This window comes from Podarcis gaigeae (genome assembly GCF_964106915.1).
Source record: "Podarcis gaigeae genome assembly, chromosome: 4".
In the NCBI taxonomy this organism is placed as follows: domain Eukaryota; kingdom Metazoa; phylum Chordata; class Lepidosauria; order Squamata; family Lacertidae; genus Podarcis; species Podarcis gaigeae.
Window position 1 is genome coordinate 37,007,114 of NC_139677.1, and position 23,120 is coordinate 37,030,233.

At 43.4% G+C, this 23,120-nt stretch overlaps 1 protein-coding gene across 2 annotated transcripts in view; it reads left to right on the forward strand.

Moving 5' to 3' along the window:
* Nucleotides 1-1,583: 1,583 nt before the first annotated feature.
* CD99 (CD99 molecule (Xg blood group)) overlaps nt 1,584-23,120 on the forward strand; it is a 33,759-nt gene continuing 12,222 nt past the window's right edge. Inside the window, exons 1-7 of one of the 2 annotated variants that reach the window (XM_083734529.1) lie at nt 1,584-2,034; nt 14,171-14,203; nt 15,248-15,301; nt 17,455-17,490; nt 18,982-19,053; nt 19,810-19,863; nt 22,705-22,728. In XM_083734529.1, coding sequence (XP_083590655.1) covers nt 1,599-2,034; nt 14,171-14,203; nt 15,248-15,301; nt 17,455-17,490; nt 18,982-19,053; nt 19,810-19,863; nt 22,705-22,728 — 709 coding nt within the window. In that variant the 5' untranslated portion in view covers nt 1,584-1,598. The remainder of the gene's footprint in view (nt 2,035-14,170; nt 14,204-15,247; nt 15,302-17,454; nt 17,491-18,981; nt 19,054-19,809; nt 19,864-22,704; nt 22,729-23,120) is intronic. The other variant, XM_083734530.1, reaches the window with a different exon arrangement.

A 23,120-nucleotide genomic window follows, 5' to 3' on the forward strand; every position in this document is an offset into this window, starting at 1 on the left:
CCTGCCTTCTGCCAAACATAACAATATTTTAAATCCATAGTACGGAAAGGGAGATCCTTGAATAATGCTGGCACAAACTCTGTATAATGCTTTCCAACAGGGGAGAAAGGTTGGGTCAGAGTGTAACAGTCCAGTAAACTTAGCTGGTGACAAATAACTCTGGAATTATTTTAATTGTTAAGTGCAAACAAAAACACCACCCACCCACACCAATGTTCTCCTGGAGCTGGAGAAATCAAACCCTGAGCAACCACTAAATAATCATTTTTGAAGTTCAATTTATGAGGGAACTTAATATTTGTATAAAATATCTCTGCACCTTGTCTGTGCAGAGGAGAGGCCATAGCCACCGCTCTGAGGCTTTATTTTATTTTTTACAATTAAGTGATGTATAAATTTTATGAAATAAAATAAATAGCTTAGTGCTATTCAAAGACATGATGCCCACCAGGCAACAATACTTTGCTATGCTCACTAGCAACCACTCCATAAATTAACACTGAATTTGACCAGCTCCCCCCCCCCCTTGTTCCAGAGCTAGGGAACCTTTGGCCCTCCGGGTATTGCCAAACTCCTAACTTTCATCATCCCCAGTCAGAATGGCCAGTACTCAGAGATGATGGGGTTGTAGTCTAGCCGCATCTGAAGGACAAATTCCCCATACCTATTTTTACTAAGACAGCACCTCTGATCTAAGCATGTGCAGTCTGTGTTATTATATTAGCCAGACGTAACCTGCCAGAAGAGGTTCAAGCATCCTCACTTGATGAGATGTCTGGCTTGTGTGAAGCTTCCCTCACAGATCTAACACTACAGTGGTACCTCGGGTTAAGTACTTAATTCGTTTCTGAGGTCCGTTCGTAACCTGAAACTGTTCTTAACCTGAAGCACCACTTTAGCTAATGGGGCCTCCTGCTGCCACCACACCACCAGAGCACGATTTCTGTTCTCATCCTGAAGCAAAGTTCTTAACCGAGATAATATTTCTGGGTTAGCGGAGTCTGTAACCTGAAGCGTATGTAACCCGAGGTACCACTGTACTAGGTTGTCTCAAAGGGTTGTGTCCAACTAAAAGGAGTGGGTCAGTGTAGACCCACTGAAATAATTGACCCTAAGTTAGCCATGTCCATTCGTTTCGATGGGTCTGTCGGCTACAACATATATAAGGCTGGCCTGCCCTCACAACATCCAGAGCGCAATGGCTTATCATATGTATTGCATTGATATCTTGCATTTCCGACAACCAGCTGAAGATCGCGCACGTGGTTCTCTCCTCCCAAGTTTATCATCAGGCCAACATTTCAGGCTGCGCGTGTGAACTCTGGAGATAAGGGCGGATTTGAACCCCAGCCTCGGCGGGATCTCCAAGCCATCCCTGCCGCCACATGCGGACACAAGATGACCCTTTTGGCCTGCCCACCTCAGCCCTGCCAAACTCTCCGTTTAGCCAAATCTCTAGCCAAATCCGGGCCCCTTCCGCTGTGATCTGAGCAGCAGGCCTGCGATTCCACACACGGCTCCCTTCGCAGATGGAAGAAAGCCCAGCTGCGCCACACCCGAGCCGGCGGCTGCCCGCGGGTTTCCTATTACTTCGGGGCATGACTCAACGCTGGTGTCTTCTCCTGGCCACCGGGGTGGGCGTTGCTCTCCCTCGCCTCTCCTTCCATTGGCTGCCGGCGCTGGGCGCCCACTCCGCATTGGCCGCCCTTCTCCTCGGGGGCGGGTCTCCGAGCGAGCGCCGCTCCGAGTCCCCTTTTTGGCTGCGGGGCTGCAAGTTGCGGGCCGCTTGTTTTGCAGCTGAAGCGGAGAGGGCGAGGAAGGGAGCTCGCGGGAAACAGGGTCGCTCACTCCATCCTCTGAGGGGAGTGGGGGAGAAACAAGGAAAGGATCCGAGCAGGGATTGGGAGCGCCGCGAAGTTCGTCTCAAGTCTCGGCGGGCGGCAGCAGCAGCTGTCGACGGCGGCGGGACCATGACGAGACTCGCCCTCCTGGTGCCTTTCGCCGCGCTGGTGCTGCTGGCGGGACGCGGCCGAGGTAAGGAGCGCTGCTCGGCCCTTTCCCCCTCGCGCGCCTCTAGCCTTCGACGCGGGGCGCTGCCCGTCCCTCTCTCCCCCAGCCCGAACAAAGGCTCCGGGAGAGCGGCAGGAAAAGGGGAGCAGCAGCCGCGCCCCGACGGGAGGCGCCGAAGGGACGCCCACCACCTGCCCGCCGCAGCGCCGCTCCCCGCCGCCTTTGTGCTGCCAGCCTCGAGGAGCGGGCGAAGGGAAGCCCCTCTGCACATCCTCGAAGACATCCTCTTCTTCGAAGGCTCGTCTTACCAAAAGAGTCCCCGGCTCAGATGCAGGGCTTTTTTTCTGGGGGTACGCATACCCCTAAATTTTTTGTGGCTTTTTTGTCCTTTTGTCCATTTACCGCATTTATTTTTCCCGATTTGAACTATAAAATGGTGGTTTTCTGGAGTCCAAATGAGACTACCCCTAAACATTTTTTTTCCAGAAAAAAAATCACTGTTCAAATGGATCCTAGAAGGATTTTTTTTTGGGGGGGGGGGAGTGGGAATCGCAACGGGGTGACAGGCGTTTGACCCAAATTGGGCTGTAAGCAAGTTGTTTTTGTTATGTATTTAGGGACACCCTGCCTTTTCCCCTGATAGGGACACAAGGCAGATAAAATAAGAACAACTGAAAACATAGTGGGCAATAATAGTAAAAAAAACCCAATTAAACATTAGAGTCTGGGACACACTTCCAAGAAGAATATGCTGATGGTTTATCTTTAGGCCACATGGACAGGATCACACCCACAGGGATGCCAGGTTGAATAAAATATTGGGGGGAGGGGAGGTAAACCCTGCCCCGCCCAATCAATCACATGGTGGGGCACACCCACACCATTTGAATGGCAGTGCGCATCAACTTGGGGGCCCTGGCCCCCTCAAGTATGGGGGCAGCCCATGGACATAGCCAAGGGGGTCAGGGAGGGGCAGCTGCCCCCCAAAATCAATAGAAATAAAAATATATAGCTAACTGAGGTTCTCCCTGCCACACAATAGGCCTGCTCCCCCCAACAAAGGTCTCTCCCCCCCAACAAAAATCCTGACTACACCTTGGCCCCTAGGAGTTGGCTCCTGTGGTACCCAGGTGTTGTCCTAATATTGTGGAATTATTCTTCCACTTCACCCCTTAAGCTTGCTCTGAAAGGAGAGGGAATTCCGCCTGCATCATGTCTACATTCAAAAGAGATGTCACTGTTAAGATCTTAGATAAGTATGTGTTTTCTGGCTTCACTTCCCTGTTAGACACGCCCACAGGTCTTTGTATGGAGCCTTTCCCCAGTTGTTTAAGGACCTGGTACTATAAACTTGGTAGTGCCTATTCCGATGCAGAGCGAACGGTGCTGAGTAAGGTGGCTGGGTGGGAACTTAGGGTAAAGTGTGAACTGGAGGATATTTGTGGAAATTCATTCTTCCTGTTGGCTGGTTGTGCCAGACTCTCGTTTATTTATTTGCCACTGAATTAACATCCTAAACAAATAGGAAGGTAGCCTTGAAATCTATTATACTTTTATGGGGTAGGCTTAACTGCAACCTAATATTCTTTGGACTTGTATATTTTCACGGGGGGAAAGGCAATATAGAGTGCAGCCCTATATAGGTTTACTTAGGGGGAAGTCTCACTGAGTTTAGGGGGCCTTTCTCCATAATAGGTGCATTTAGGATTGCAACCTATGTCTGCTTTTGGCTTAGCTATGTTGTTGAATAGTGACAGGGATACTGGATTTTCCATGGCTTTGGAATAACCATTCCACGAGTATAGAAAATGCAGTATTATTAGCAGACTATTAACATACAACTGGTCCAGTTAAGGCAGGCTTCCTCAACCTCGGCCCTCCAGATGTTTTGAGACTACAATTCCCATCATCCCTGACCACTGATCGTGCTAGCTAGGGATCATGGGAGTTGTAGGCCAAAAACATCTGGAGGGCTGAGGTTGAGGAAGCCTGAATTAAGGACTAACTGTGACTGCTAGTCACATTATTTGAGCTGACTTCTTTGGAAGATATTTATTATGAGGATGGGAATTGCCCTTTATGTGATTCAATAATTGGGAGGGGTGCACATGATGCTAGAATTCCATCCTCCTGTGACATCTGGGGACACCCTGCCCCCCGGAATCATCACAGTTTTTGGAAAAAACATGTGCACACCCATAGGTGAAGGATGCATACAGCTGTTTTGGTCTTGTATGTGGTGGAGTAGATCTAAGAGTGCTGTTTTAAGTATGACAATATATTCACACTTAAGTGGTAATCTTTGTCTGAAGCAGCCCTGATGTACTGGAAGAACAAAATTGTCTTCTCTACAGCATATTATTCTATCATCATTGTCATCATCATCATTATTTTTAAAAAACCATTTGTAACAGGACTTTCTTCCTTGGAGATCAGAGCATTGGTTATTGCTCAGGCTGCACATGATATTTTTCTTTCTTTTTATCTAAAGTAGTCTCTCAAGCTGCAATGCCCTGTGGGAGGGGGGGGACATTTTAACCCTTTCCATTCTACTGCTTTTGCACATCTGCAAATTGTCCTAGAGCTGTGTTTAGCTTCATTTATTCTGCCCCCCCCAAACTACAAGCAGCTATGTGTGGACAATAACATAGTTAGTGGTCTGCACCGGGAGTAGGGGGGCTGTAGAGTGTCACAGCAGTGGAAGACAGGAGTGCCTGGCATGCTCTGGTCCATGGGGTCATGAAGAGTCGGACATGACTAAACAACAAAGGATGTCACGGGAGTCTATAGGGCAGCACAGGAGCGTGGCATGGGACCTGCTGTACCTGGGGGTAGGGGTGGGATTCTGTGCCTCAGGGGAGCTTGCAGGTAGCACAGCGGTTCCTGGGCATTTCGGGTGCTGCAAGGGGAGGTGGAACCACTTCCCATCCCTGAAATCAGTGACTGCCCTAAACAAACTCAGCAACTGTGGTCTGCCCCAGGCGCCGGAGGGGGTTGCTGCACCACACTGTGTGTGTGGAGGTGAAAAAGCATCAGAGAGCAAAGGGTTAAAATGTTCTATCACACGCCTCCTCCTCTTTGCATCATGTTCAGTTTGTCTCTTAGCCTTAGAACAACCCACTGAGTTAGGTTAGTCTAAAATATTCTACTGACTTGACCAAAAGCACTCCTTGAACATTGCAGCTGAGCGATGTTGAAGTTGAACGTATAACAAGTTGAGCAGTGCAGTTGTTTTGCTCTAATTGCATTAAGTTTAACCAGACAGGGAAATAGCTTTCCTTGAATGCCTTTCCATTTTGGAATTCTGGCCCAGATAAATTCCCATTTTAGGCAGTGCAGCTAGTTACACAACTTTTTGACTACAGCAGAGTTCTCTGTGACAGGACCAAGTTTTAAAAATGCATTTACTTTTTGTTAGGAGAACATAGGGAATCCTTACTCTATTAGAGACCTTAAAAAAAGTTTAATACCATAGTTTATTATCCACCACCTAAACAAGTTTATTTGGACATAAATCTAGATTTCAATGATACCTGTATCTGGGTAATATGCTTGGGATGGCTGCCTTGAACTTTACAGTCTTTCTCGGCCCAAACCATTCATCTTCCTGCTCCTAAAGTGAGCATTATAGTTTTCCAATAAACAATTTTAGAACTGACTTGCACACATGTAAGTACTGTACTTGGATCCAACTTCTGTGTGACATGTACCACTCTGAGCAAGCCACCTCACTGGAATTGTTATGACTGTTCACTTATGCCTGGATAGCTCAGTTGGTTAGACCATGGTGCTGATAACACCAAGGTTGCAGGTTCGATCCCTGTATGGACCAGCTGCATATTCCTGCATTGCAGGGGGTTGGACTAGATGATCCTCAGGGTCCCTTCCAACTCTACAGTTCTATGATTCTATGTTAGGCATATTAATCATTTCCTTACCAACTATCAAACAACAGAGTCCTACAGTAGTATGTAGGTTGGCAGGGAAGTAATTTGTACACATATTGTTTTGCAGTTAAATGTTTTCTCACTTCTCCTTGCAACAATGGGCAAGTATAAAATAATATTTGTCAGCTGGTAACCTGCCAGTGCATGTGCATGCTGCATAAGCACAGACAAGATGCAGCACTTCCTCTGGATACTTAGAGAGACTTTTTGTGTTATTCATGAGGCTACAGTATGACAAGTGAAACATGGGGGAATAGAGAGCAGCTGTTGTGAAAGTTGTCATAGATGATTGCCTATTGCTTCTGTAGGCAAAATCCCCAATTAGGAGTGAGACCAAGCAATGATTAATAGGAGACCAAATGCAACGATTAATAGGAGCAGTTAGGAACATGCCTTCTACTGTGTCAGAGCTCTAGTCCATCTATCTATTGCCTATGGGGAATTTTCTCAGCCCAAGGACTTCATACCCTCATGGCAGCCTCCTGGGGGCTGCATGCCAGCAGTGGCCAGGAGCAGAGGCAAAATGGCAGAGCAGTGGAAATGACTCTTGTCTTCGTACAGTAGGGTGTATTCCAGCCACAAAATGCCTGGGTTTTGCACACACTTCTCCATTCAGTCCAGCAAGAGGCATTGGTTCAAGGACTTATTTCAGCCAGGCAAAGCACTTGTAATGGACAACAAGCATGGCTGCTGGGGGCTGGCCTGGGGAAAGTCCTGAGAGCTGGAGAGAGGCTTGGGGAGTTGCATTTAGTCCCCACGCATGAGGTTCCCCAATCCCTGGCCTACACTGACCCACAATGGCTCACCCAAGGTTTCAGAATGGGGACATTTCCAACCATGCCTGGAAGCTCCAAGGATTGAACTTGAAACCTTCTGCCTGCCGAGTTTGTTCTCCCACTGAGTTGTGGCCCCATGTCACAGAATTACTGTGTGAGCTGCTTGTCCTAGCAGAGATTGCCTTACCATTTAGCTATTGCCCACCAGGTTCCAGTTATGTTAGCAAGTGGGAATCTTATTGGTGCAAGGATGTTTAAAACAGGACAGCTTAGCAGAAATATTATCATTATGGTATTTTATGTTTATTGTTCTGGGGATAAAAGAAGAGGAGCAGGGTATAAATATGTTAGTACTGAACTGGCATCCTGCCCACCTAGCAGTTCGAAAGCACATCAAAGTATAAGTAGATAAATAGGTACCACTCTGGTGGGAAGGTAAATGGCGTTTCCGTGCGCTGCTCTGGTTCACCAGAAGCGGCTTAGTCATGCTGGCCACATGACCCCAAACCTGTACGCCAGCTCCCTTGGCCAGTAAAGCAAGATGAGCGCCACAACCCCAGAGTCATTCACGACTGGACCTAACAGTCAGGGGTCCCTTTACGAAAAATCCTAAAAATACAGCAATTAAATTAATCCAGCCGCCTGTCCATAGTACAGGTAAATGAAAGCATAAATGCAGGTATTTAAGCTCACAAGGCAACAGCAGTGCATTAGCTGCTTTAAGTATAGGGTCTTTCCCCTACAAAACTGCTGTCAAAAGAACAAAAAGGAGGAACAGCATCTTTGTTGGAAGACAAGCTGTTAGGCAATTCATTCCAGATGTTTGTTTTCCTCAACCCTTATTGAATAAATCTTGAACTTTTGCCAGCAGCTTTGTGTTTACTGGGTATGTTTATCCTGTGGATTGCAAATGGTCCATCTGCTCTCTCTTATTCCTTTCCCCCACTTGTGCAAGGAATATAGCCCATTTCCAGGGGGGAAGGAAGCAATGGATGATGATGGCAGGTGAAAGAAAATAAAGGGAGAGGCATTCAACACCTAGCTTTACAGTCAACAATGAGCACAAGCTTCGCATTAAGTGCTGTCTGCAGTTATACATTGGTGTTACCCACAATGAAACTGTATCACACTCCAGTGTGGGTAAGACTGCCATGTTAAAAGCCTGGACATAATCTTAGGTGCTGCATCTTTCTGTGCATTTGTCTGAGGAGGGCACATGATGCAGCTTCCTTGGAGAAGCTAAGAAGGTCTGGATCTTGTCAGTACTTGGGAAACCTTGGCTTCCATGACATCATGGAAGACAGGGGGCACTCACACAATGCAATAAACATTGTAAAGATTAAAAAAACACCCAGCAAGATAGAATTGGGAACCTATTGCATTCTTAACTGGTTGTAGTGATACAGTTACAGATTTGATTTGAAGATATTCTGTTGACTTGTGGAATAGCTGGGCCTCTGTTCTCCTTCCATGGCTGGAAGCTTCTTCCATTAACAGAAGTGAAACTGTTGGATACATTCCTGTTAACTACAACATGGTGGTGTAGGTTTTCTTGTATCACTGATGTAGTGATACAGTTACAGATTTGATTTGAAGATATTCTGTTGACTTGTGGAATAGCTGGGCCTTTGTTCTCCTTCCATGGCTGGAAGCTTCTTCCATTAACAGAAGCGAAACTGTTGGATACATTCCTGTTAACTACAACATGGTGGTGTAGGTTTTCTTGAAAATAATCAGTGCAAATATGAATAATTTGTAGTGGAAAAATTGCTGGTGCCGTAATACTGATCTAGTTAGCATGCCTGCTTTGCCCTTATTTGGTATACAAAGCCCAAAAGAGCTCCTTTGAAATGACCAAGTTTGCCTAATAATGCATCTACAATTGGCATCCATTCTTTGTTACCAATTAACTCGAGAGATCTGTAGGGTGGCAACATGAGAATGGGCCTTCTCTGCAGTGGCTCCCCCATCTGTGGAATGCACTCCCGAGGGAAGTTCGCCTGGCACCTTCATTATACACTTTTAGGCACCAGGCAAGAACGTTCCTTTTTAACCAGGCCTTTGGTTGATTTGACTGACATCCTATGCCCTTTTAAAATGTGGAGGTTTTTTTGGAAGGTGGGTTATTAGGTTGTTGTTTTTATTTTGATTATATATTTTGTGGTTTTATATTCTGATTTTGTTCTGTGAACCACCCTGAGACCTTCGGGTATAGGGTGGTATATAAATTTAGTAAATAAATAAAACTTTTGCAATGGACAATTTTCTGCAGAAAAATTGCACTCGCATCAATATTACTAAATTACTGGAGTATAAATATAGACTGGGGAAATTGGAAAGAAACTATAGGCTGAAGGTAGTCATTTGAGACAGCGTTATTCCCCTTCCATACGAAAGTATGTATTGCATCATGAGTCTCAGTGAGACAAGGGAAATCCCAAATCTTGTTGTCAAGGTCTTGGTTGCAATCAATTTTGGGTAGTATTCCTACAGATGAATAAGTCAAATCAGTCTGGCATGCCTCATGGCCTTCATTTTTTTGTGGGAGGTGCAAGTGTTAATTTATGAAAGTTTAGCCTTGCATTAAAGTATCAGAAAAGTCTTAAGGATAGGATTCTTGAACAGCTAACTGTATTCCAAAAGAAGTACTGTGCTCTTAACCCAGTCACAACAATGCATTTAGTAATGGTTTAGTGTTCAGTGCTCATGGTGCCATGCTTCTGATTTGCCACTGTGCGAACAGAATGTTAGATAAGGTGGACCTTGGTTATGTTCCAGTGGGGCTCTTACATTTTACACTATGTTATGTTAGAAGTTAGTTTATATAGGACTCAGTATACCTCCTCTGTTTGTGTCAACTGCATCAGCTGCCTGTATCTGTCTGTGTGCAATTCAAAGTGTTGGTTCTGACATATAAAAAGCCTTACATGGCTTTTCAAGACTAGGTGGTGCCCTTCTCCATAGAACCCTGCCTGAGAATTGATTTTCCATGGAAGGCCTTTTTGGTGGTGCCCTTTCCTCTTTTGGAGTACACTTCTCTGGGTGATCTGGGCTGCTCCCTTACTGCTTATGTCTAGCCAAGGCAGTTAAACATTCTTAGGAGGAAGGGAGATGTACAAACTATTTAAAATAAGTTCATGGCTGACAGACTGTGGCATTGGCACTTCTAACTTTGGAAAAGCTAACCTAAGGCCCGGAAGGCTACTTGCTGTTCACAGTTCAAAGCAGTGATCCCCCCCCAAACACCACTCCCCATACAAAGAGACTCTTAAGTTGTGCAAACACATTAATTATCTGTCAGTGGTACTTACTGACCCTTTTAGCCACTTTTGCAAATTGCAATCTCTTTCCTAACACTGGCAACAAGAAGCTGTCTTATACTGAGTCAGATCATTGGTTCATCTAGTTCATATTGTCTGCTAGTTCATAAAAATATTCCATATGGTATGTGTTACATTGCACATTTCTTTTTACCCTCCATCAAATAGCTGAATTTAAGACATTTCAAGAGACCAGCATTTCATTTCCCATTGAGCAACTCATGGAACTTCTACTTTCTTCTGCAATTGGGCAGTCGGGACCATGGCAGCCATTGTTTGACTTTAAACAAATGATTGTCATCTATATTTTGAGATGGAGAGCAGCCATTTATACTTAGATGTTACATTCACTTGGAAAGTACAGCATTCCTTCTGCATATATCTAATATAAAGTTTGTCTTACAACTGAGCTAGTAAGTATTCTTTACCTCTATTGCCTGGGGCTGTAACTAAGATAATGGCTGTGTCCCCAGCCATCATATCAGCTGAGCTAATGGTTACCTAGAGATGTGGCAGGAAGGGAGAAAGGGGTTAATGGACTATGCTGATTAATATGCTGATCAAAACAGGACAACCCCAAAATACCTGGGGTAAATTTTCACTGGCTAGTGTTACTGCCTTATTGGGAAAAGAAACTGATCATTGGAAGGGGGACACATTAAGTTAATCATGCTTCTCCCCCCTCCCAAAAGGTGCTTTTAGTACTGGTCGCTACACAAAAAAACAACATGAGGCCCCAATCTGGATCAGGCCAGTGTGGACAAGGCATTAAATGTTTCACCCCACATTCACCACCCCTCACCCTCTGCAGTAAAGTGAACTGCCAGCATGCCAAAGGGGGAATGATTTCTGGTAAAAAGAGGATATGTTTTCATGATCACAACCCAGAAGGTGGTCTTGCAGAGCAACTTGCTGTGTGTATGTATGTGTGGAAAGTTAAGCATTTGCCCCAGCTGGGCTCCTCCTTTAAAAAAGGCCTGAAAGGCAGTGATTCGTACTGCTGAAAGACACAGTAGAATGAAGTAACACAGATTAGTTTAGTGATTTGGTGAGTGGGAAGGAGCCTAGTGTAGACCCAAAAGCAGCTGGCAGCATGGTAACTTGTTAAAAACAGGGAAAGTGAAGTAGCAGAGGCATGGGATTTCAGATTCATAGGAAAGTATGTAGATGCAGTTGCGGTTGTAGTACTTGAATCTATGAAAAAGTTTTGTCTCCTAAGCTTGGCAATTCCTAACTTAAAGCTATTCGGACAGTACATTTTTGATCCCTTGCATCTTAAAAAGGGCTTTGAGATAACTTTTTCCTTGGACAGAAAATTAGTACAGCAGCAGCTTTTTAGCTTGGAGCAGTGTGCTGATAGAAGCAGTCTGTGTGGTGTACACTTTCTTGAATCTGCAGTGCAGCGTCGACTCTTCCCAACTTCGTGGTATGTTGCTGCAGAGCTAATTATAAAGGGCTGCTTGGCAGCGCGTGTAAACATCCTGCCAGGGTTTTTGCCTCATCGGGTAGCCCACAGATTTCTGCGTAGCACGAGATGACTCATGCTGTTGCAAGCTGTCAGTTATTCTCATATGAGTCATGCTTGTATGCCAGTCCCTCTGCTTTAAAGGTGTCCAAATGTCCAGATCTCTCTATTGAGCTGTTTTGCAGAGGTGATATGACAAAAGCATTCCAGTCTGTTACTCATTAGCAGGGAGGGTGTCCCCCACTTCATCGTTCTGAAATCCCATACCCAGTGGTTTTGGTGTGCCTCTGTTGCTAAATGGATTGCAGATGACAAATGAAACTCTGAGAAAATCGCAACAATAAAAATGATCAAAATGCAAGGGGGCAGGAGGGAGAGGTTAAATATTACCCACCTCCAGTCATTTGAAATGGATGTTTGCTTTTGTTTATTGAAAAGGTGGCACAATGTTTTCATTGGTGTTGATCTCATTGGGCTGGATCCTGACTCTTCTCCATGGGTGTAAGGGATCCTTCTGTGAACACAACTATACTTCTGATTTTTAGAAGTTCTTTCAATTTTTTAAGAAAAGTTGGGAACCATGTTATTTTTAATTGAATGGTGTTGAGCTGTTTAGTCACACTTTATAGTCGTTTAGCAAGCTATATCTGCCAATATCAGAACAGAACTTTCATCCCACCCAGCACTTTCTTTCCTGATAAATCTCTATTGGTAACCGGACAGGAAATAAGTTACCGTATGTGTTTTTAAACATTAGTTTTGAGTTGGAGGAGAAAACCCACCAAAAACAAGGCACCTTATCAACATGCTAATGGTTTTTCACACATACCTGCACCCTAATTGACTGTCTATGGCTGAAAATAAAAATTGATAATGTGTTCATCCAACCACTGTACTGATTCCTGCTGCTTTCATCAGCAGGCCTTTATATTATTATATTTAATGGATTTATTAACTACCATTCAGAACACAATATTTTTGGACACCCGCTTACAGCCATTTAAAACAATGGTTTAAAACAATCGCTATCATAATAACAGCAATAAAAAACATTAATATGTCACAGCCAGCGATATCCATATAAGGCTAGAACAGAAACTGCTTCCTTTTGGATCATCTCATTATTAGACTCCATTTCATTTTCCTTATGCGTGGTGGAATTGAACACTGGAAGTAGTAGTTGCTGTAGGGTGGGGCAGGTCCAGCATGAATGCGGTCATGCACTTATCCATGGATTAGTTTTGGGTGCAGGATTGAAAGACAACTTGCCCAGAAGTCATGTAGGGTAGACACATGTATCCTTTAAACACCAAGTTCAGGGCTTTGGGAAGAACACAATCCCTGAGCAGGTACGAGAAGACTGATGGCATCCTGCCTTAAAGAAAATTGTGATCGCTCAGGTCACAAAGCATTAGCACCTGCTGTTCCAGCTTTGCAGGGTGATGTTGAGGGAGCATATCTATTGGGCTGCTATTGAGAACCTTCTGAAAACCCATAGTTCTACCCAAGGGAAATAGACAAGTTTGGGGGTACAAGGGTACTGTTGACAGATGCTGAGAGATATGTGTTTGGCAAGCTTGTAATGCCTCTTCAATCATGTTAAGAAATGGAAGAATGGAAAAGTTAACTGGACAAGCTCTTGTGTTTTGTTATAATCGCCCTGCAGTGACCTTTTTTTCCTTAGACTGTTCTTTTGCATGTGGCAGAGCCTGCCAACCTTTGATTCATTTGCAGCTTGAAGATACTGTCACGGGCAACACACACCACAACTAAGCACACATTGCAGCCAGTTCTTCTGGCTACAACAAAATGCTTCTTTCAAGCTTAATTTCAGTGGAAGGGGACGGGGGGGGGGCAACGAAAGCTGCTATGGGCACATATGTATACACAGATGCTACATTGGTGACCCCTTGTGTGTGACATAGGGCATATCTATGGGTGGGTGAGGTTAATCTAACAGTGACAGGAAACTGAGCCTGTGAAATGCTTTTCCAACAGAGACCTAGCAGTCACCTTTTGTTTTAACCTTTAAACGTGCTGGAAAAAGTTCTATGTCACCAAGTTTGTGCAAGCAATTAAGAAACTATTGATGATCTCTGATTTTAAATATTTATGTTGTTTTTACTGGATGTATGTATGGCGGCTATGGGACGTGGGTAGTGCTGTGGTCTAAATCACAGAGCCTAGGGCCCGCAACGGGGTGAGCTCCCATTGCTCGGTCCCAGCTCCTGCCAACCTAGCAGTTCAAAAGCACGTCAAAGTGCAAGTAGATAAATAGGTACCACTCTGCCAGGAAGGTAAATGGCGTTTCCGTGCACTGCTCTGGTTCGCCAGAAGCAGCTTAGTCATGCTGGCCACATGACCCGGAAGCTGTATGCCGGCTCCCTCAGCCAATAAAGCGAGATGAGCGCCGCAACCCCAGAGTTGGTCACGACTGGACCTAATGGTCAGGGGTCCCTTTACCTTTACCAGGGGCTTAGTCATGCTGGCCACATGACTCGGAAGCTGTCTGCAGACAAACACCGGCTCCCTTGGCCAGTAAAGCGAGATGAATGCTGTAACCCCAGAGTCTTCCGCTACTGGACTTATTTTTTCCTTTGACTAGAGGCATACAAATATATTTATAAATAAGCAAATATTTTAATTTTACAGGACAAGATATTGACTTGGCAGATGCAATTGGCGGTAAGTTAACTACAACCTAATGAAGTAAACTTAAGAATATTTAATGGGTTTTATAGTAACCATGATATTGTGATGCAGATTTTAGTCTAAATCAGATCTTAACCCTGTCTTCGCTTCAGATGCATCATGCTGCATTATCTCAGTTTGATGAATCAAGAGGGATAATCCTGATTTATAGAGCCCAATAATTTTAAACAAGGTGGATAATGTAGAATTGGGGGTAGGAGGGGGAGGAAATGTTAAATTACTTTAATGTAAAAATCTGCAGTGCCATGAGATTGAGCTGTGATTAACATACCAGCACAGCATTATATATTCAAGAGAGCTAGAAAACTAATTACCAGGGTGTACACTGGATTCAGATGAATTTGAGGCTGAACCAAATCTTATGGTCAGTGCACACCTCTACTCAGTTATGTGAGCCTACGGGGCTTTAGACATGCTGGCACAGGGGCTGGGGGAGCAGTAGCCTCTTGCCCAACTACTTTTGAAAGTGATGGGAATTGCAAATATAGTTTGGTATTCAACCCCCCCCCCCCACCCCACCCAGGTGAAAACATTTATTCTGAGCTAGCACAAATCCCTTGTGGGAACCTAAGCAGCTCTTTCAGTTCACGCCCACAAGGGTGTGGTCTTTAAAGCTTGACCATGTGCACTGTCCAAAGTGAATTCCTACCTTCCATTCCCCACCCCCTGCTTTGGCACAAACTTTGCTTTGCCTCCTACCCCCTTCGGATGACCAGTTTAGGGTTTGGCACAGCTCTACTTTACTCGTTGTGCAAATGAGCAGCAAAGGCTTGCTCCTTATATCTGGCTTCTTTGTGTATTTTTAAAAATAATGAATATATGTTACCCACCCTTCGCAAAACATCCTGGGTGAGGTCTAGTAAGAATAAAAATGCAGTCAAGCAACTATCTTACCAGCAAAAATAAGTGCAGCCCTGTCCAGTTTGTGTGTGTGTGTGTAATGCTGAATCAGTCCTAGCAAGTGCCCCCTTTGGTCATTGAAGTTATACTAAGCCCTGTGTGTTTTTAATATGGCAGATCCTGAAGATGTAACACAGAAGCCGATTCCACCTAACAAAAAGCCAACACAACGTGAGTATAAAAGTAATCAGAACATTGATTTTCTATTCCTATACAGTTATTTTTCAGTGTGCGTGATTAGGTTTGGGTTATAAATGGCATTGTATGTCATGAGTTGTCATCCATCCATCTCAGGAAACAATGGAGGAGTGCGCTCTGATGAGTATAAGACAAGTAGATGCTAAATTTGCCTTAGTCCAATGTTTTGCTTTGTTTTTTGCCCGATGTGTGAGTGAACTTTCCATAACACTGATAATTCATGCATATAGGGTCTAATAATGCAGCCCACTTCAGGCTTGGTATAGGGCAGGACAAACATCCAAATAATGTATCCTTGACTACATGTGTACATGAATGTGAACACGTGTCACCATCAAAGGTGTGATTTCCAAGATATTGGGCCTAGAGTCAGGTCATGCCATCGGGACATGGCCTTTCCAGACTATTTACAGAGGGGAAATTGCAGCAGAACACAGACTTCCATTTGGGTGAAAAATGAAAGCATTGGTTACAAAATTGAAAAGGGGTCAGTGGGTAAAGATATACGTGCAAATGCTGCTTGAACACCATCCTGCCTGGACCAACCACTCTTCTCAAGTAGTTCTTTGAACAGAGAGATAAAAACAGGCAAGAACAATTGCTGTTGCCATATGATACGGCAGATAAAGTGGGTGGGCAGCTAGGAAGCTACTATGCTGTGCTGGAGCGCCTCCCCCCAGTGTGCTCTCTAAATCTGTTCTGAAAGTTCCTCCAATGCTTCAGAGCAAAATCAGGGACAGTGCAAGGTACATCTGGTGGGAAGTCTCATTGGGCTAGTTTTATTATTGGTGCTAGTGAAACTATTTTATTGAGTACCATCCTTTCTGCTTTAAAATATCAATCATTTTAACCTATAGTATTTCATTGGCAACCCCATGAGTGCCCAATTCAAATAGGGTTCTATGTGCATTGTGAAAACACCCGCCCCATGTGTGTCACTTACTGTTATCATTTTTAAAAAATCTAAATCGTTTTACCTGAAATATTTCATTTCTGGGAGAAAAATTACAACCGTGTTGTCTTCCCTGTTTAGGTGATGATGGCTTTAACTTGGCAGCTCTGTCCAGTTTGTGTGTGTGTGTGTGTACACATAAAATGCTGAATCACTAATCAGTCCTAGCAACTACCCCCTGGTAACTAGTCATTCAAGTGATATTAAGCCCTGTGTGTTTTTAATATGGCAGATTCGACAGATGTAACACAGAAGCCGATTCCACCTAACAAAAAGCCAGCACAAAGTGGGTATAAGAGCAATCAGAACATTGACTTGCTATTCCTATACATTTATTTTTCAGTGTACATGACTAGGTTTGGGTTATAAATGACATTGTGTGTCATGGGTTGTCATCCCTCCGTCTCAGGAAACAATGGAGGAGTGTGCTTTGCTGAGTACAAGACAAGTAGATGCCAAATTTGCCTTAGTCCAATGTTTTGTTTTGTTTTTTGCAGATATGCGAGTGAACTTTCCATAACACTGATAATTCATGCATATAGGGTCTAATAATGAAACCCACTTCAGGCTACGTATAGGGCAGGACAAACATCCAAATAATGCATCCTTGACTACATGTGTACATGAATGTGAACACGTGTCACCATCAAAGGTGTGATTTCCAAGATACTGGGCCTAGAGTCAGGTCATGCCATGGGGACATAGCCTTGCCAGACCATTTACAGAGGGAAAAGCATGAAGTACTAATAACTGTTCCAAAGTTTCTCATTGCGCAACAGAAAGCGTTTCTCCCCCTCCTCCCTGTGTACTCCCTAAATCTGTTCTGGAAGTTCCCCCAACCCTTCAGAGCAAATTCGGGGACAGTGCAAGGTACATGCAGTGGGATATCTCATTGGGCTAGTTTTAATCTTCGTCCTAGTGAATCTACTTTATTGAGTACCATCCTTTCTGCTTTATAAAATATCAATCATTTTAACCCATTGGCAACCCCTGACATTGACCATGAGTACCCAATTTAAATAGGGTTCTACATACATTGTGAAGCACCCCCCCCAACCCGGTGTGTGTGTCACTTACTATTATCAATAATAATAATAATAAAATCTAAACCGTTTTACTTGGAGTATTTCATTTCTGGGAGAAAGATTACAACTGTGTTGTCTTCCCTGTTTAGATGATGATGATGGCTTTAACTTGGAAGATGCCTTTGGTAAGTATTGTCTGCACTCCATGCAAGTCTAGTTTGTATGTTGCTTTTGAAGACAGTCGCAAATTCAAAGACAATAGGACTTTGGAAGTCCTTTGTACAAATAGCACTTCTGCAAACCTAAGGTTTTAAAGAGCAGTGTGAAGCTGTTTGCAAAAGGCTTTCAAACAGCCCTGTGTTGTGCTTTGAAGCAGCATCCGGCAAGATGCTGATGAGTGGAGATTTCAGTGCTGCTTTCTGCAGGGGTCTGAGCAGGATTTAAACTCAGCTTATCAACTGTTGAGTGGCAGTTAAATCCTGCTGCTTTGGCTGCACACACCACTTGCCTGTGAGGAAGTGGCATTTGCAGCTAAATTGAACTCTTCCAGCTCCCTCAGCAGCTGATGTCATCCTCCCAGATAGGTAGGTGGCTGTGGTTTTGGGGAAAAATAGCCTTGTGTGCCAAGACTGGCCCAAGAGCCAGAGCTTCCCTATCCCAGCTGAGCAGCATAAGCAAATATAATGGACAAAGCAGTATCCCAACTGTACAGTTGCATCAAACAGTTTACTTAAATTTGGCCAGAGAATTGCCTTTTCCATCTTCTGCAGATTTTAGGAAATGGTGCTGCAAGATAGTCTACAGTCACACTTTGCACACTATAAAAACCTTTCCCAGATGTTGCAAGAATGCTAGTCCCATCATCCCTGACCATTGGTCATGCTGGCTAAGGGTGATGGGAGTTGCAGTCCAAAATACCTTGAGGAAGCAATTTCAGGCATCTGACCCAGCACTACAGATGCTGTTTGTGTTTGCCTTTCCCTTGCTCTGTGTATGCATTATTTAGTCTCTGCGGGTAATCTGTACATCCCTCACCTGGATACATTTATAATTTGGGGGAGTTGGCAGGTGACATTCTTAGTGACTGCGGGGAAGTAATATGTATATTACAGTGGCTTATTGAGCTGCCTTTACTCCTGTACCAAAAGAAACTTAAGGGAAGAGAGGGGAGGTTATTTATCCTGCTTGGTCTGGAACAACTCCTCCCCAAGGAGCTTAGGGTCTTCTAAATAGTTCTCCCCATCCCCATTTTATTCTCACAACAATGCTGTGAGATACATTTTGCTGAGAGACAGGCCCAAGATCACCTAATCAGTTCCATGGCTGAGTGAAGATTTGAACCCTGGTTTCCCAGATCCTAATAGCCCTGTGCCAAACCCCTCCTTAAATTTGGATGGGTTTCTGAGGGTATGAAAGCTGCTGAACAAGAAAGTGATGGAATAACCTGAGAGCATGCCAGGATGTCATGTACACACAGCTGTGGTATTGGCTTTAAGCTAGATTCCAAGTTTTACCATTGTGGATGGGCTTGTCAAGTACGTAATTCTACCTAAGAAGCAAGGAAAATGGGATACCATTCCTACAAAATCAGACTATCAAGGTATTTTCTACTTCTCATATTTTTGTTCTCTCTCTCTCTCTCTCTCTCTCTCTCTCTCTCTCTCTCTCTCTGTTAGTTGATGACCCCAAGAAGCCAGAACCACCAGCACCACCTCAGCCAAATCCTGGAAGTCATGGCAATACCGGTGGTAAGCTTCTCTAGAAATATTACTTCAGAGCGTAGCCTGACAGTATCAGTTATGGTCAGTAAACTAAAATCTAATATGAGATTAAAGAAGAGAGGTGATAACTTTCATCTGTGCTTCAGTGAATCTTCAGATCTTTATAGTTCACCACCTGCAAGATTTACAGCTCAGTGCTGATATAACACTGCTGATGGCTTATCCATAGCTAAGGGATATGGTGTGGGCTGCAGGCACATGCACTCTCTCTTTCCCCCTCTCATTCTCACTTCCTTCCTTGGTCAGCAATAATATAATGGAGCTTTATATCAGCATTGATTCTGGTTTAGTTTTAACCAGAACTTGAAGTGATTTGTGAACCTGGTTAGAGCTCACTTAGTGAGCTACTGCACCAGACCTTTTGCAGGAGACATGGAGAAATTTATAAAGCATATATGTAATGTAAGGCACTGTAGGTGGAGAGTGCTGCCATCATGCCATCATGCGCATGGGTGCTTGATGCCAACATGTTTCACAAAATGGCACTAGCATGGCTGTTCACTTGCCCCTCTTGAGCAACTCAATGTGAGTCTTACACGTTCTCCATAACCAGCTTAGCTGAATTATGTGGGCTTTTCTTCATGGTAAACATGCTTGGGATTGTAGCTATATTTATGGTCCCTGGAAAAGTGCCACAAACACCATAGTGTACAGATTGCCATAGGAAATATATGTTGTGGGTTTTTAGAAGACTTCATTCTAACAAATATTCTCTTTTCAAAGATTTTAGTGATTTGGATTTAAATGATGGTCAGGCACCCCCAGATCCACCAAAAGGTAAGTTTCTAGTGCAAACTGTTATAAATATACTTAGATATGTCACATTTGTGTTTTTTTTATAATACTGAGGGATTATGATGGGGGTTCTCTGGTCCAATAATAATAATAATAATAATATGTTTCCCTAAATCAGTTGAGATTTAATTTAGCTGGATTGACTTGCATTAACTAAGCAAACCTTTTTAAAATATTAATTTAAACATTTTTAACAGTTTTCTACTAGCCAAAATATGTTGAAATGTTTTATTTGGGGGTGTGGTGTGTGGGACAAACTAAAAAGATGGATTGTACTGTGATCTTAGCTTTGGTGCTTACAGAAATTCAACATTTTACTTGGAAATCATCTTGATTAGAATACCTGTAGGTATTTTGAGATGGGCTTGGGAACTTGCATCTCTCCAGGTGATATAGGACTACAATCCCGATGGGACCTGGAGTCCTACAATGGCTAGAAGGCCACATGTTCCCCATCTCTTAAAGATGTTTCCCTTCGATGCTGAGGGGGTGGGGGTTAGGGGCAACGACACTGAAAACTTTGTGCATAAATACATGTTTTCCAGGGACAGGCATCTGAAAGTAAGTTAATTACAACTTTTTTAAAAAAAATTTTTACTAACATTTCTATTCCATGTGCTATTAATTAATTTCTGAAACAGGAAATGTCTAAAAACGGGTTGGGAGTTGAGAAAGCTTGTAAAAGTATAGCCATGGCAAATGCTCAACTATACATGCTTGGTTTATTGAGCAGCTGTGGTTGCCTGGGTGGGGACACGAGCATAAGCAGTGTAAATCTTGCTCCAGAACAATCAGAACTACCACAAAGCTGTGGGGGCAGCGAAGAGATCCTACTCCAATATCTGCATCACATCCTTGAGAAGCCAACTAGCAGAGTTGTTCTGTATGGTCTGGAGGTTGATCACTCCTGACCAGGGGGTAGGGTGGACCTCTGGAGCACATGGTGCCTTTTCTGTAACCAATTGGCTAAACACTTTGAGGATAAAGTTGGCCAGCTCTCCTGTTGTGGCATTGCCAGCCCAAGTGTCGATAACACAACATTGTTGGATCCAGTGTTGTGGGATCGATTCCAGTTAATTTGGTCTGATCATGTAGACAGGATACTGCCAGTGCTGGTTTGATCCTGTCAGTTAGTTGGAGTGGAGCGACCGTTTTGGTCCCAGATGTGGTCAATGCCTCATTGTTGTAATCACATGCCTCCCACTACTCTTAAAGACACAATGATGCATATTTTCTTAAACAGCCTGCTCTGAATCCAGCAGAATATAGTGACTATAGGCAAATCATCAACATCCCTTTCTTTGCAAATATGGCTGAGAAGGTGGTAGTGGAGCCACTGCAGGCATTCCTGGATGAGGCTGATTACCTGGATCTGCTGCGATCTGAGTTTCAGACCTACTTTCAGAACTGAATCGGCCTTGGTTGCCCTGATCAAGAAAGAGACAGTGGGTGTGTGACTCTGTTACTTCTGCTTCATCTCTTAGCAGCTTTTGATACCACCAACTATACGAAGTGGCTTCAGGTTTTCATACATTACTTTCTCTTAGCCCCCACCGCCAATATTAGTATAGCAACACGGCTGATATAGCTCGTGCTTTCTTTACCATGAAAAGCCCACTTTGTAATATAAATATACTAATGATGAATTATTATTGTTAATAGTTTTTGCATGAAATTAACCCCGAGTTGAAAGAGCATGAATGCTCATATTTGCGAATTCCTTTTGCTTTGGAGTGGACAAACTACAGTCCAGTCACAGCAACACTAAACTCTTGAATTTCTTAATTTTTTCTCAAAGCCACAATCACTTTTCTATTAGGGACGATGGAATAAAAACTTCAGAGTGAACGAGGACATCTTTCTCAGTTGTCCAAATGTAGAGGGGGAAATGAAATTGCACTCAAACCAGGGAACACCCAAAAATTGCTTCAGTGGAGAAAGGACTTCCTGCTTCATTCTGAAGCTATTACTGGGTCTTCTCAGGACATGTATAACTCTAAATTTCCTTATAGCACTTGACAATCTTGGTTATTGGCTAAAACACTGAAAATGAAAGCAGGCTCGTATCTTGCAAACCAGTTGCTTAGTATACTGCCTGCACATTGTGCTTTATTAACTTTTGTTCTACAAGGACTAAAGGCTTGTTTTTTAAAGAAATGAAACTCAAGAATCTGTTCCCCTGCTGGCCCTGGACCCAGTATCTGTTGAATTAGTTTCCAGTCCTGAAATGAAAGCTTTGGGAATCTACTTTTCTATACCCCTTTGTACATAATAGCAGTTTCAGCATTCCTGACCAGACAGAAGCTCTTAACATAACACAGTTAATAACATTGACTTTTTGTTTATGTGTAATAGCTTAATAGTTTTAGTTTTCTGTTCTAACCATTCAAGGAACTAATGGTACAATGAGTGTCTGTAGTGGTGGCACTTGTACTGCTCAGATTTGTCTACATGCTCCTTGAAACTCCCTGTAAAGGTCCTTCATAGATAGGACACACTTAAATGATCATGCATGATAAATGAATGAATCACCTTGATTGAGCATGATAAATGGCTGAATAATCTTTGAGTTTTGATCTGGGGCTGGTTTTGCAAGGCATGCAGAAGACTCTGATAGTTTGAACGTTATTCTACATTTTAAGTAAAGAAGTACAAACACATAGTTGAAATTGGTTATGTCTGCATGTATTCTATGCACAGCTAATTGATGCTAACTTTGTGCACAGCTAACTTACTCATAATTTCTCAGTTACTTTTCTAAGAATAATTTATGTTGATTTTGCTTCTCACGCTGTTATGCACAATTTTTCTTTCTTAATGTAGGCCGTGCTTCTAATCCTTCTTCAGGTATGTGAGCTGTGCCAATGTTTGCTTTTCCATGTAGCAAGACCTTTGCAACTGCTGTAGGTTATAGCACACATGTCCTTGTTACATTGTTGTTTTACTTGTAACTTGCAAGTCCCTTGCAAGTCTTGGTGATACTGCTCATCATATGCTTTCCATAGGTTTGTGAGCTACTTGAAGGCACGCAAGGTTCTAAAAAGAAAAACAAGAAAACAATCCAGTTTAATTGTACAGGCAGTCCTTAATACCTTTTATCAAAGCAAATTTATTTTAAGGATAGCCTAACTCAAAACAAGGCAAGAGAGCAATTGCTTGTACAGTAGTTCTGGACCTCAGTGTGATAGAAATATGATTACAGTCATACCTTGGATCTCAAATGCCTTGGCTCCTGAACA